This window comes from Eurytemora carolleeae, unplaced genomic scaffold, assembly GCF_000591075.1.
Source record: "Eurytemora carolleeae unplaced genomic scaffold, Eaff_2.0 scaffold16, whole genome shotgun sequence".
Taxonomy (NCBI): Eukaryota; Metazoa; Arthropoda; class Copepoda; order Calanoida; family Temoridae; genus Eurytemora; species Eurytemora carolleeae.
Genome location: NW_019396244.1, coordinates 518,056 through 533,603, shown reverse-complemented (window position 1 = coordinate 533,603; position 15,548 = coordinate 518,056). Strand labels below are relative to the sequence as shown.

The following is a 15,548-nucleotide window of genomic DNA, read 5'->3' as shown; positions in this document are numbered from 1 at the left end:
TGAAATCTCACTACCGCCAATACCAGAGTTTGAAAATAAAAGTTGAAATTTTATATTCTCATTTTGGATTTTGAAATCTCACTACCGTCAATACCACAGTTTGAAAATAAAAGTTTGAATTTTTTTTTGGTTTTTTAATTTTGAAATCTCACTACCGTCAATACCACAGTTTGAAAATAAAAGTTTGAATTTTTTTTTGATTTTTAATTTTCAAATCTCACTACCGCCAATACCACAGTTTAAAAATAAAAGTTTAAATTTTATATTTTCACTTTGGATTTTGAAATCTCACTTTTTATTTTTTTCATGAATCTCACTACCTTAGAACTTGACACTTTATACTTTTATTTTATAAAACTGGGGCATTTTATACCTACAGGGGTGTGTGTGGAGGGGAGGTTACTGTATCACACTATTTTAATGAGACAAATCAATAAAACACATTTGAAATTTTATACAAAAAGTTTCAGCCTGACGGCACAGTGAATCAAAATTAAATAATTTAAAGCGAAACAAGTTTTACTGCAGCAATGATCGGCGATTATATCAAAACAACGTGCACAATAGACGGCAATGTAGAATTTGTACACTCTCAGTACAGCTGTATTCTTACGTCACACGTGTGTCAACAGTTTTATGTGTCCGACAAAATTATTAAAAATAATGTTAATAGAGTGTTTATTTAAAATGAAATAAGTGCAATTTTCTGTTCTTTATTTTCTGTTTTTACACTTATTTATTTAATCTAGGAAAACATGTCAGCTAATGGGAGAAAATGTTGTATTCCTTGTTATATTTGACTCGATGTGACGTCATGTATAATTATTCCATTTCTCTGCTGCCACCTTTTCTACTTGATAATCTATTTGGATACTCTAATAATTCAGGGTTGAAGTTAAAATATATATTTTCCTTGGATATTTATTGTTTGCAATGAGCAAGCTTTTCTCCTCAATCCGTCCCAGCTCGAGCATATCTTTTATACTCTCCTATACTCAACTATACATTGAGAAACAGTCCTAACCTGAGATTACGAGTAAACTCCGACTTTAATGCCTTTTCGGAATAAAGCCCGAGTTGTAAATTATTGATTTGAAATACTGAAGTAATCATTTCATTTTATGAAAGCTCGATGTTTTTTTTTTGCAAAGTGGGCGACGAACATTGAATATTTCCGCTAGATTAAACAAAAATGTAAAATAGTGGTTTTTTTTTAAGTTTAAAGTTCAGCAGCTGAGATTGATCAATTGCTGATTTTAAGTTGTTTACTGCGGATTTGTCCGGGTAAGTTTAAGGACTAGTTCCCAGCAAGATAGGTCTTTATTTTAAGAATCCCAACTCTGGTCTAAAAAGAAACTGTAAGCATAATACCAAGCGAGCCTCCATGCTAAGATGTCTAAGATTCACAACGATACCTTTAAAACCTTTATCTGAGTATAATGTGGAAGAAATTGTCGTTTTTCTAGGTTTAAAATTCACTTTTATAGAGAAATCACGGTTTAAAATAATCAATTTTTAAAATTACGAACAATGATGTCTACTTTAATCTTGATCAGAAAAAATCTTTTCAGGGTACCGTTGTGAATTGGGCATTGCCATCTTTGCATGGTATGTCAATTGAAACTATACGCTTTCAATCAAGTTAATTAAAAATGCCAGCCTTGAGACTTGTGCATCTTCTTACGCTGTTTTTTTAATGATTTACCAGTATTTGATTTTAGATTTTTTAATAAATATTTTGGAAAACATATTTTTTAATAAATATTTTGGAAAACATATTTTTTAATAAATATTTTGGAAAACATATTTTTAAAAAAAAAATGCATAATTTTGCCTTGCTGAACCTTCTTATCATTCTTTCAACCTAAATTAGAGAGAAAATATAACTTGAACAGTGTTTACAATACACCCAACATTGTTTACAATACACCCAACATTGTTTACAATACACCCAACATTGTTTACAATTCACCCAACATTGTTTTCAATACACCCAACATTGTTTACAATACAACAAACATTGTTTACAATTCACCCAACATTGTTTATAGTTCACCCAACATTGTTTACAATTCACCCAACATTGTTTACAATACACTTAACATTGTTTACAATACACACAACATTGTTTACAATACAGCCAACATTGTTCACAATTCACCCAACATTGTTTACAATACACCCAACATTGTTAACAATACACCCAACATTGTTTAAAATACACCCAACATTGTTTACAATACACCCAACATTTTTAACAATACACCCAACATTGTTCACAAATCACAAAACACCCAACATTGTTTATAATACACACAACATTGATTAAAATTCACCCAACATTGTTTACAATACACCCAACATTGTTTACAATACATCCAATATTGATTAGAATACACCCCACATTGTTTACAATACACCCAATATTGATTAGAATACACACAATATTGTTTACAATTTACACCCAATATTGTTTACAATACACCCAACATTGTTTACAATACACCCACCATTGTTTGCTATAAAATATTTATAAAATATAGTAAATTGACAACTGGTTTAGTTACCCTTTTGCCAGAAGACATTCCGAGGATTTCTTCCTTGAACTTGGTCTTGTTTGTCTCGTCGGTGATGTTGATTTTATTGAAGTTGTATTGGGCAGCATTATTGTAATTTGAGTTGTTTGGTGGTAAAACAACTGTGTTTTTATTCCCATATTTTTCAACAACTTGAGATAGGAAATCCTCAACATTGGCGGATACTGGTTTCTTTGTAGAAACTAATTTATGCGTTGAAACTGCGTTAATAGCAGGACTTGGATTCTGTTTTGAGACCGGGGTTTTAACTAAATTATTTCCAATGTTTTGTCTTGAAGCCTGAGGATGTTTGGACACCAAACTGGATTTTTTCCTAGAAAAACTTTTTTTTTCAAAAACTTTAAAATAGTGATACTGTTGTTTTCAAATGAACCTCAATTAAAATTGAAAACATTAAATTTTTCAGGAAAAAGGAATAAACTTCTCATTTATTCTTGTTACGAAAAGATTTGAAGGATACTGTTGTGAATCGAACATTCTAAAGATGGAGAGTAACTTGAAATAGGGTTGTGGCCTGTGGGATATTAAATTAAAGAAAGTGATTATATCTACTTGAACTGTTTTTTAAAAAAAGTCTTCCTTGATTTTTTTGTTTGTGCCGTGGACGTTGCGGAACTTTTCTTCTTTTGGGTAAATTTTTCCCAATTTGTCTGCCAAACTTGCATTGCAGAATTATCGATGGAACGCGAAATTCTTCTCTTTGACTCAATTTTCTTCAGATTTGTTCCTTTTTTCTTGGGATTTGCAAACTTTTTCGTTTTTTGGTTCCCCATTTTTTTTGGTTTCTTTTTCTGTTTATTTGTTTGGCCTCTGCCAGTTATTGACCTTAAAAAAAATATTCTGAAGGATAAATTATATTCTAAGCATGACACCGTTGAGAGAGGATCCGTTGAGAGAGGATCCTTAAAGGATCCTCTCTCTCAATCTCAAAGAGGATTCAATTTTGATTTTGGATAGCCAAACATAGAAACAATTTTGTACCTCCTGCAGCGATCATAGACGACCGCTAGTCAAAACTCATTAATAGGAAACCCTGTAGTTAAAAAATAGGAAACCCTGTAGTTGAAAAATAGGAAACCCTGTAGTTAAAAAATAGGAAACCCTGTAATTAAAAAAAAGGAAACCCTGTAATTAAAAAATAGGAAACCCTGTAGTTAAAAAATAGGAAACCCTGTAGTTAAAAAATAGCAAAAATGCAAATTTTTGAAACCTGATTAGTTGAGAACTATTAAATCTACCATCTTCGTCCAAAGTTTTTACGGAAACACTGGAAGATCTGTAAAAATGTTTTCTCAACATCATTAGATATATATTTATCTATCGATTAGATATATATTTATCTATCGATTAGATATATATTTATCTATCGATTAGAGATATATTTATCTATCGATTAGATTTATATTAATCTATCGATTAGATATATATTTATCTATCGATTAGAGATATATTTATCTATCGATTAGATATATATTTATCTATCGATTAGATATATATTTATCTATCGATTAGATATATATTTATCTATCGATTAGATATATATTTATCTATCGATCAGATATATATTTATCTATCGATTAGATATATATATATCTATCGATTAGATATCTATTTATCTATCGATTAGATATATATTTATCTATCGATTAGATATATATTCATCTATCGATTTTTTCGTAAATCGATAGATCGTAAATACTATTTTAAAGTAAGAAAAATCTGTTTTTTTTTCTTATTTAATTGATTTTGAGAAATATCCTGATTATAGCATTTAAATCTGAATGAAGATTTAAAGATTGTGTACACAGCATTAAAAGTTTGTGGACTAAACATTAAAAGATTGTGGACAAAGCATTTAAAGTTTGTATACAAAACATTAAAAGTTTGTGGACAAAACATTAAAAGTTTGTGGACAAACATTAAAAGTTTGTGGAAAAAGCATTAAAAGTTTGTGGACAAAATATTAAAAGTTTGTGGACAAAATATTAAAAGTTTGTGGACAAAGCATTAAAAGTTTGTGGACAAAACATTAAAAGGAGTGTTCGAAAAAAAGTAAAAGAGGGTATAGACTTACGTCGAAAAATATTCGATGGTGATTGGTACTAATCTTACTTCTATCTGTTGCGTCTATAAGGAGAAAATTGTTAAAAAAAACTCATATCGAAGAACGCAGCGTCCATAAAAATTCAGAAAGTTGCATTATTCGACTCGGATTAATAAATTAAATTGATTTATACCCCTTAATTTTTTTGTGAACACCCCCTTTAAAGGGTTGTGGACAAAACATTAAAAGGTTGTGAACACAACATTAAAATATTGTGGTCAAACATGAAATGTGGTGGACAAAATATAAAAAAATTGTGGACAAAACGTTAAAATGTTGTGAACAAAACGTTAAAATGTTGTGAACAAAACGTTAAAATGTTGTGAACAAAACGTTAAAATGTTGTGAACAAAACACTAAAATGTTTTGAACAAAACATCAAAATGTTGTGAACAAAACATAAAAATGTTGTGAACAAATCATGAAAATCTAAAATGTACCTGAACCATCCTAGCTGGGATTCATATAGGAATGGGTCAACTGAGTAAAGACTGCACAAGCCAAAAAATAGATTTTTTAAAGGACTCCTTTTTACGGTCACCATTTGGGTAGTTACATTAATATGTGTTTGCAGCCTCTTAAAAAAATCTAAATTTTCCTTAGGTATGGATCGTAAAACGGATCATAGAAGGATACAAAGAAGGGATCAATAAATGGATCATAGTAACCCAAGGGTATAGGCCAGTATCCATGATGCTCATGATGATCAACTAAAATAAGATTAATTATCTAACCGTCTTAAGTTGTGTTTTTGTCTATAACTTAAGAATATAAAATATGGAAATCTCAAAATATTTTCATCTGATATCATATAAATATCTAAAAATATTGTAAAACTTAATAAAAATGAATTATAAAGGTTAAAAAGGAAATAAGTTTAAAGAATTATACGTCTTGTCATTTAAGTGTTAATGTAACATTACCGACGCAACTTTGTGACTTTGTAGCTCCTATAACAGGGGGGGCTGGATCTTAGCTACCTCTCCGTGTGTATTGGCCTGAGTGTACGCTGAATAGTTTACTGGTAAAGGATGTTTAGAGATTATGGCCCATTCATACAGTAGAAATATCAAATATACAGTACGCTTTCGGAGTACAAGTGTATGGAGAGGTTTTGTATCTTGAATTTTATTCAGTTTTCTCAGAACAGTTTATTAACGATGAAATATTGCTCTGTAAAATACTGTAATGGTTTGTCTTCCTGTGAAAATGGAATCCTGCACACGATAAATGAGTAGCGGATTTTAATAGTTACATGGAAAACAAATTCTCCATTTAAATATTTTCAGAAATCACCCCCGAGTACTGTAATATACAGAATGACCTTTGGAAGTGAAGTACATGGCCTGTACATTTATTAAAGGATTAGCGTACATCATCACTCTATATACTATAACCTCGTTGTCCTATAACTTTAATTTTAAAAGAAAATTGAATTGGTTACATTTAAAGAAATTCTTTTTTTTTCTCAATAGCCCATCAATAAGAGGAGGTATGATTGAAAACATGTGATATTTCAATATAAACATACTATAATTAACTAACCTTCATGATGTTCTGTTGTAGTAGAAGATGTTGGAACAACTAAAAAATATATTTTAAAAATTAAAAAAATCTTTTGGTAAAATTCTCGAGTTTTTAGAAAAAACGTTGTTTTAAATCCAAGATCCAAATTTTTATAATGTACGTGCCACGTGATATTCTATGAATTTTGTTTATTACCGACGAGAGGTTGAAAACTAAAATATTCATTTTTTATTTTGTGCTTGAAATGTAAAAAAATATTATTGCCACAAATTTTCTAATACATTTATTTAATATAATAATATTATATAATTTAATATGCATACTTTGTGGGACGGGGGGAGATGAATAGTTATTGAAAAAAAGTTGAAGCCTTGTACACAATATTTTTAAAGCTTGAGTAAGATAAATCTTAATTCCAAATGCATGATCCGACCCGGTACAAGGATCTATTGATTTAGCTTAATCGTACGCTAAACATACTCGTACCAGCCTGACTAGTGGACCCAGCGCGTTTATACTACAAATCTAGGCTGGCTGTGTACATACGACCCTGTTTATTTTATTTTAAGTCACTGATATTAGTAGAAGTTGATTCTCTAAGTTTGAAACATAGAAAATTATCCTAAGTAAATAATTTTTCGATTTCGTATTAATCCTGAACAGTCTTTTAAAAGTAATGAATTTAATAAGAATTTAAGTCTACTTTATTAGAATCTAATTAAGGCTTTAGAAATGGCTATCAAAATCTTAGAATAAAATATCAGGGCATACATAGAATTTCCAAATCATGTACAGAGAGTGAGAAGAGTGAGAATACATTTATATAGATTAAATTTTCTAACAATTAAGAATGCAGATCATGAATGTCGTCTTTGTGTATTTGCTACCTGGTGGGGTTGGAAGTGTTGGTAGGGTTGACACTGTCTCCTGTTCTTGTGGTAAACACACTGAAGGGAACTCACCTAATTAAAGGGAGTGACCGGTAATGTATGATAGTTGAACTAAGAATGCAGTTTTGTAAAGACATTTTTTAGGAATCATTGAGACATATCAGACGTTTTTACGGTGCATATTTGTTCAGCAAGAGCGCAAATTCACTTTTTATAATCATCCTTTTTTGTCCATTCTGGAGAGATGATTTTTAGATTTTGGATTTTTAAACTAATCAATAGCAACGACGAAAACTGAAACAACAATTCTAAAGTAAACTAATTGGATGTTCAGGAACATATTTCTAAATAGAAATTCGTCAATAAATCAAAGTTACAATTAATTATTTCCATTTCATCATTATATTGAATTTTTTATTCTTAACAAATTGTTTGCAGATATCTTCAAATTCTTCAAATATCGTCTTTTCAATAAATATTGCAGGAAATCTAAAGAGAATGTTTGTGAACGACGAGACATTACAGAAACTAATAAAAAAATAATTTTAGTTATTTTCGATGATAAGAGTTAATTTTTAAACAACCTGTCAGTTTACTGTATAATTTTTGTAACATTTTTCGTCATCGTTCAACTACCATACATTGCCAGTTACTTCTAATAAAGGATTGTTTAAAAGGAATTTGTCAAGGGGGGGGGCTTTAAATTTTTTCTAAAGGGAGCTCAGCGCCCCGAATTGGGGCCCAAAAACCCCCTAAAACAATAGATTTCACTAATACGCCTCTGAGGATATTTAAAAGGGTACATTCAAAAATCATAAACTTTCCCTTTAACCAAAAACTGTTGTCCCATATACAGTCCAATATCTTAGACGCCGACACAACCCGTATACGTGGTATACGTAATATTATAGTCTTGCTTCGAAGTTCGATGTATCCATGAACGATAAAATAAAACATAAATAAAAAGATGTTTAATTTTAATGTATGAATAGTAATCTAACCTGATTGATCTGGTTCAAATATTACAACCCATATCCAATTAAACCCATCAATCTAGAAATAAATATTTAATACGAATTAAAGGGTATGTACACAATTTTACAGTTCAAATCAGAGACCCTTAAAACCTTTGGCGTTTAAATGTTGAACACTTGTTTCCAAGCTGTTTTAAGTTTTAACATGTACTATGTACATATAATGATGTACAGCGTACACTGCGTTTTATAGGGATTCAAGTTGTTTCTAAGATAATTAAACAAAGAGCTCTCCTCACTCTATGAACAGTCAAAGGTTTAAAGGGTAAATCGGGCATTGCCATATTCACATGAAAGGACACTATTAATTCCCCTTACAGTCCCTTTAAATAGAAAATCGTTTGCAAAGACTTTACTCCCATGCTGATGCTGAAACCTTGTACATGTGTTCTATTACCTGGGGGCAAGGGGAAAAGTCTGGAAGAACAAAAGGAATTGAAGGAGAAGGATCTTCTGTAGGGAAGGGAAGAATAGGAAGGGTTGGAAGAGTAAACAATGCTGTTGTTGTTGTTGTAGTAGCAGTTGGTGTTGTTGTTGTTGTTGAAGTTACCGGAGAGGGTCTGACTGAAGCACCTTCAAATTTGAGTCTATGAAAACCAGAAAACTATGGAAGAGGAAGACGACAAGCAGTATAAACCCAATTGAAAAATTGTCAAGACGATATTTTATAAATTCTTTCCAGGTTTTTAAAGTTCTGTGTTAAAATGTAGTATATCACCCATTAAGTAAAATAAGCCTGTTTATACTGCACTATTGCTGTGGCTTATGTTCATTGAGTTATTTAAAGTCATAACTTGAGTCTAAAGTCGTCTTTCTATTCCACAGCTTTCGGGTTCTCACAGTAGTTGAATTTAAAAGTATTTTGACAAATATTTAAGCATTAAACTTATTTTGGTACTTCCTGTACCTGTCGGGGAGGTTGCTGTTGACGCTGTTGATGATGAACCTGTTGACGAGGTTGCTGTCCCTGTTGTTGATGAACCTGTCCCCGTTGTTTCTGCAGCTGTAGTTCCTTCTAAACAACAAATCAACTTAGTTTTTTATAGAAGACCAGAATCTAGATAATCTCATGTCTAAAATCGTTTGTTCAGAATAGCTGATTTAATGCTGAAAAATCCCGGTATCACCAATGTTTGATAATTAAAAAACATAATATTGATATGCTTCGAAGACGACATTAGAAAAATTCCTTCAATGCCTTCCTATTTATGGGATATACTGTATTTAAAATTGACCGATAAATATAATTGTTCTTTCTACAATGTGAAGTGATTAACAAAATTAGTAGTTAACAAAAAATAAAAATAATTTTCGTAAATATTTTGGAAACCGTTAGAGAATACGATTAATGAGACTATACCTGGGGTTGAAGATTGAGCTTCTGTGATATCAGTTTGCCCATGAATTCGACCAAGATTAATCAAACAGAAGACGACATTCAAACCTTGCATTTTCAAATTGCATTGATTCTCTAAAAAAAGGAAAAATTTAGGTTTAAAGTTCTTTTTATGAAATTTTCCAGGGGAAGGAGACGACGACTTAACCTCAATTTTATTGGGGCGGGGTGGGTCTCTGCTGAACCCCACCCCCTAGATAATATTGGGGTGGGGTGGGTCTCTGCCAACCCCCAACCCCTAGAAAATATTGTGGGGGGGGTCTCTGCTGACCCCCACCCCCTAGAAAATATTGGGGCGGGGTGGGTCTCTGGTAACCCAAACCCTTAGAAAATATTGGGGCGGGGTGGGTCTCTGGTAACCCCCACCACAAGAAAAAATATTGGGGCGGGGTGGGTCTCTACTAACCCCCATCCCCTAGAAAATATTGGGGCGGGGTCGGTCTCTACTAACCCCCACCCCTAGAAAATATTGGGGCGGGGCGGGTCTCTGCTGACCCCTTGAAAATACACAACTGGGGACTCTTATCTCAGAAATAACTAAAAAAGTAATGTCTGCAGTTAGACCTATAAAACTGTGAAATATAAAGACGACATTTATTCAACTTTCTGTGTATTAGATGCTGTTATAATGCAAAAAGTTTTTTAAGTAGCTTGAAAATCCATTGAAATTGGATTTTCTGTAAAGTGCCCAATTTCTGTATTTCATGTTCATTGGTGTCTATTTAATATCATTCCTTTAGTTTAGATTTCGTCTTCCCATTCCACAGTTTTATGGGTTTCACTGTATATATTGTATATAATGTATACAACCTAACCCCTTGCATCTCACTCTACATATTGTAAGAAATATTGTATATTGTATATATTGTATATAACTTAACCCCTTGCATTATCCGACTAAACTAAAAACCGAAATGCAGGATAATTAGTTAACTATATAATTTAATTATGTTTTATATTATTATCTATGGCTGCAAGGACAAATTGAACAGTTTATTTCCGTTTCAGATTTGATTATTTTAAAAAGTAATGTTTCGTAATATTTACTGTTAGTCAACCTCAAATAGATTGTCAAGTACAATAAATGGCAACGTAGAATTTTACACTCTCAGTACAACTGTATTCTTACGTCACAACTTCACAAGTGTCAACTCAGATTTTGTGGCCGACAAAATTTAATTGATAGTGTTAATTTTAGATGTAAGTGCTTATCTTACAGTGAATTAAATTTAATTATGTGTTTTTTATTTTCTGTCTTTACTCTTTTTTATTTATTCTTAGAAAACATGTCAACTAATGTGAGAAAATATTGTTTTCCTTGTTATATTTGACACTTGTAACGTCGTGTAAAATTGGTCTATTTCTCTGTTGCCACCTATTGTACTTGATAATCTATTTGGTCATTTTGGACCATAGAGTAATTAACGAAAAGGTGAAGCTTAGCTCAGATGTACACAACCGACCTCCCTTTTAATTAATTAATAGAGCGGTCTGTTGTGTGCATCACAATATGTTTACGTATCTAACACTGCAGTACACTTGTATATAGAGTGATCGTATTTCTAAGGGGTGGTTTTATGTAGATATTTAAATATTAGTATTGATAATTAGATAGACACTTAATATGGATTTAAATAAAGAAAGAAAATCTAAAAATTGATCAATTCCAAAAATCCCCCTTAGAAATACGATCACTTTATAAACAAGTGTACAGTGTTAGATACGTAAACATATCGTGATGTATACAACCGACCACTCTATCAATTAATTAATAGGGAGGTCGGTTGTGTAAATCTTAGCTAAGCTTTACCTCTTCGTTTTATTACTCTATGATTTGGACTAGCCAGGGCGGAATGCGTTCTGTTCAATTGCGTTTTTGATCTTTAACTCAACAATTTTGTCTTTTCATACTTTTTTATTTAAAACGACGAAAAATTATAAATAAAAGAAAAATTTAAATTTCTGTTTAAGAGGTCAAATATCGAAACATACAGTTTGCTAGGCCAGGACCAAACCTCTAAATGCGCGTGAGGTTGGTGTAATTACTTTTTCAAAATAAGAAATTGAGGTAAAAATTGTAAGTTCCATGTTTTTAAAGGAACATAAAAGATCTAGATCATGCTTTCCCCTTACCATTTTTTATTAAGGGGTAATTGTTTTACTTTAGAATCTTTAAGCCATAATAAAAAAGATTGTTGTTATTAAAAAAATAATTAATCATTTTTCTTTTTTTCTTTAAATCTAAAATTTTTTGATGAAACTAATTCCGTACCAGATTTTGATATATTAAAATCAATTTGATAAAAGGAATGTTCTAGCTCTCAGTGCATGCAATGGTCGCCAAAATAAAGTAAAACAGCTGGGATATATTTTACTCATTATTACCATGGATAAGGGTGTAAGGTGTACATTTAACTCTTTAAAAAGGGTCGATTGAAGTAAAATAAACATGGATAGATTGTATAATATACCTTTTCATACGTTTATTCAAAACAATATTTTGTTCTGAAGTTGCCAATTTACTTCGATAATTACTTTTGTGACTACTGTATTTTACAAAACCAATTGCTGCTTTCTTTTTTCTTTCTTTCATTCAATTGATAATATTAAAGCATATTATAACTCAACCTGCTGTCAACATTAATCTTTATACAGGGTAAGTAAAAAACAAAATGATCATGTTTTTGATGTAAAAATATTGAAATAAAATGAACCAAATGCAAAAATATTTTTAGTAAAGTAAAGAGAAAAAAATCTATCGAAATAAAAAATGTGCAAAAAATATCAGTAAAAATATAGAACAAAATCATCTATGTACCTAACAATTACTTCACATTTTAATAATTACAGTTTGATACTTTTCAGCTGAAAACATGCATGAACAGTGCAAAAGAAATCAGTGCTGTGTTTCACTCTGTATATTTATGTATTTATATATATACAACACTGATTTATATATATATATATATATATGATTTATTACATACAATACAAATCAAGGCTTTCGTTTTTCACAAGCGTAATTTGTGCATCAAATACAAATACAAATTTTCCCTTTATTTATATAATGTTTTATGACGTTCTAAAATCGTAAAGGGGAATCTGTTATATCAGTTGCACACACAAAATACGCTGGTAAAATAACTTCCTACAATACACAAGCTTATTAAGTTGTGCGTAAAGTTTTGATAAAAATAAGTTTATTACGCATACATGATACAAGCATTGTTTTGCTTCTAATATAGTTAAAGATATAGTAGATAGTAGATAGTAGATAGTAGACAGTAGATAGTAGATAGTAGATAGTAGATAGTAGATAGTAGATAGTAGATAGTAGATAGTAGATAGTAGATAGTAGATAGTAGATAGTAGATAGTAGATAGCAGATAGTAGATAGTAGATAGTAGATAACATAATCAAGAGAGAAAGGTGAAGTAAATGCCCTACTCAAATAAATTCTTTTAAACCCGTAACAATCCAGGTTCATCACAAATACCATAGTCACATATCAATCCGGATACGACTCAGTCTGTATTCTCAGGTATCTTGTCTTAAAAGATACAAATCAATAAGGAACTCAAGGTTCACATGAATACCATAGCCAAAAGCAATCCTGATACAGCTCAGTCTGTACTGTCAGGTATCTGTCTTACAAGATACAACTAAATCGCGAACTCCAGGTAGCTCAATAATCTCAGGTATCTGTTTCACAAGATACTAAAGCATGCACAATCGCGAACTCTAGGTTGCTCAATAATCTCAGGTATCTGTCTCATACGATACACTTGGATTTAACGGTTCTGTCAATATTCCAGGAAGCTGTGACTTTCAATCACAATTTGACACATTAGACATGATTATTTAGCCTTTTTCCAAAATACTTTTTTTGTCGGCATATACGTATTGAATAAAAAAGTATAGTATAAACAAATCCGTAAGTTAATAGATTGTTAAATTAAGGACCAAAACACGTTTGATTTCAAATAGAAGAAACCGAATGCTGCTCACTCTGGCTAGTCTGGGGTGGATACTGAATCACACTCAATACCTAGCCTAGATCTATCTTTCAAGATGTGACTCAGGATGCTTCTCGTTTGCTAACCAAGAAGAATTACTCTCACACTGTGATTAAAGCAGAGTATTTTCTAACTAAATGTATGTTGGGTTCTATCTTACAAGTTAAATTAATCAACGTAATTACAAGTTTACTATGTTATATACAAGCATAGTTAAGCTAATCACATACAGGTTAGACGTAGTTATGAACAGACATAGCTAGGTTAGGTTAATCGCAATACAAGTTTTGCGTAGCTCTTTACAAGTGCATTTAGATTTAAAGACAATGCACAACGTAAGACATCTAGTCATGTTCAGGTTAACAAATATAGGGTTGCAACGATATTTGCTACAAAGGTAGGTTAAACTTAAAGGAAGAAGAAAGCAATTGTTTAGTACTTTCGTTTCAGACTTAATTATTCAATTAAAACCAAGGGATAGGGGGAGATAGAGCGGGGGCTTTTAATATTTTATATCACACAATATCTAAATATTTGTAAACACAACTTTAGGGTTCGTAATTACTACTTATTCTTGCCTAAAACCAGCTCAACTCAAAAAGGTACTGTGAACGTAATATTAAGTATTTAAAAAAGTGACATGTTTTATTCACAATTGTACGCTTTAAACTCTATTATAGTTACAATGAGGAAGCTATCCCTGTTCTTGTATATTTTGTTGTGTTGAGTTTTTGGGAATTTTTGACGTTTCTAGTATCTTTGAGATAGAACCCATAATTGGAGAAAATCAATTTTTAGCTTGAACTTAGAACAAATCTCAACCTAGTAAATCAATTTACACACTTCATTCTAAAAGAAATATTAGATGAGAAAAAAACCAAGTAAAATAATGTCTATTATTGATATATCCAACTTTTTACGACCCCCCATAATTGAAACCTTGTTTCCGATATCGGGTACAGATTGCCCTACGTTTTAAAGAGAGTGACCGGCAATGTATGGTAGTTGAACTGAGAATGCAGTATAGTAAAGAATTTTGTTAGGATTCATTTGAGACATATTAAACGTTTTAATGATATCTAATTACTGAGTTGGAGCGTAAAGCCGACGTTCAAAATCATCCATATGGGTGGTTACGTTTTGAGAATCAATTATTTTAAATTAATGAATAACGAGGACAAAAAATGTAAAATTTCTCAGTAAACTATTATTTGTCCAGGAACATATTTTTCAATTAAAATGTTTTTCGTCGTTGTCATTGAATAATTAAAAAAAGCCGATTCTCAAAATCATCCCTCCAAAATGAACAAAATCAATGAGGATTTTAAAGATTAAATTAGCGCTCTTGCTGAACAAATATGCACCGTAAAAACGTGTGATAGGTCTCAAATAAATCCTCAAAAATTACTCTACAATACTACATTCTCAGTTCAACTACCATACATTGCCGGTCACTCCCCTTATGAACAAGGATTACAAGATGAGTAGATAGAATATAGACTGTATCCCATCCATAGATTAATTAGATAACAGATGAAACTCGTTCACAATAACCCTGAAGAAGAAGACCAAAGGAGTTGCGCAGTTGGCGTAGAATTACTAAACATGCAGAGATAGCCTGTTCTACGCCGACTGCGCGAAACTCCTCTGGACTTTTGCCTCAGGGTTATTGGAACGAGTTTTATCGAAATCTTAAAAAGAAGACTTTTAGTGTCCTATCTGTTATTTTAATTAATCCATGATCCCATCAAACTAAGTTTACTTTATTTCCGCTATTCAAAAGAAGACTTCCTCGTAAGTATTTCGTATTTAAAAAGGCAATTTAACTTCCTTGAATGATGATTTATTTCTCTATTCTGAAGTTTACATGTAGTACAAAATATACTGTATGAAGTACGGTGGTTAATATTCTTAAATAAGAAAGAAAAAGTTCAGTTCAGACGGCGAAAGTACATATGTAGTGTAAATTATAGTTCAATAATCA

The 15,548-nt window shown here is 31.3% G+C and overlaps 1 protein-coding gene across 1 annotated transcript in view; it reads right to left on the bottom strand.

Annotated features, from left to right (window-relative positions):
• The window catches only part of LOC111699233 (uncharacterized), a 14,234-nt gene extending 4,615 nt beyond the window's left edge, over positions 1–9,619 (bottom strand). Inside the window, exons 1-13 of the mRNA XM_023469845.1 lie at positions 9,513–9,619; positions 9,060–9,167; positions 8,550–8,725; positions 8,120–8,171; positions 7,116–7,190; positions 6,247–6,285; positions 5,300–5,411; positions 5,142–5,192; positions 3,808–3,873; positions 3,177–3,422; positions 2,568–2,910; positions 1,835–1,864; positions 913–989 (exon numbers count right to left, since the gene is read on the bottom strand). Of these exons, the coding sequence (XP_023325613.1) occupies positions 913–989; positions 1,835–1,864; positions 2,568–2,910; positions 3,177–3,422; positions 3,808–3,873; positions 5,142–5,192; positions 5,300–5,411; positions 6,247–6,285; positions 7,116–7,190; positions 8,120–8,171; positions 8,550–8,725; positions 9,060–9,167; positions 9,513–9,603 (1,466 nt within the window). The 5' untranslated portion in view covers positions 9,604–9,619. The remainder of the gene's footprint in view (positions 1–912; positions 990–1,834; positions 1,865–2,567; positions 2,911–3,176; positions 3,423–3,807; positions 3,874–5,141; positions 5,193–5,299; positions 5,412–6,246; positions 6,286–7,115; positions 7,191–8,119; positions 8,172–8,549; positions 8,726–9,059; positions 9,168–9,512) is intronic.
• Positions 9,620–15,548: the final 5,929 nt, after the last annotated feature.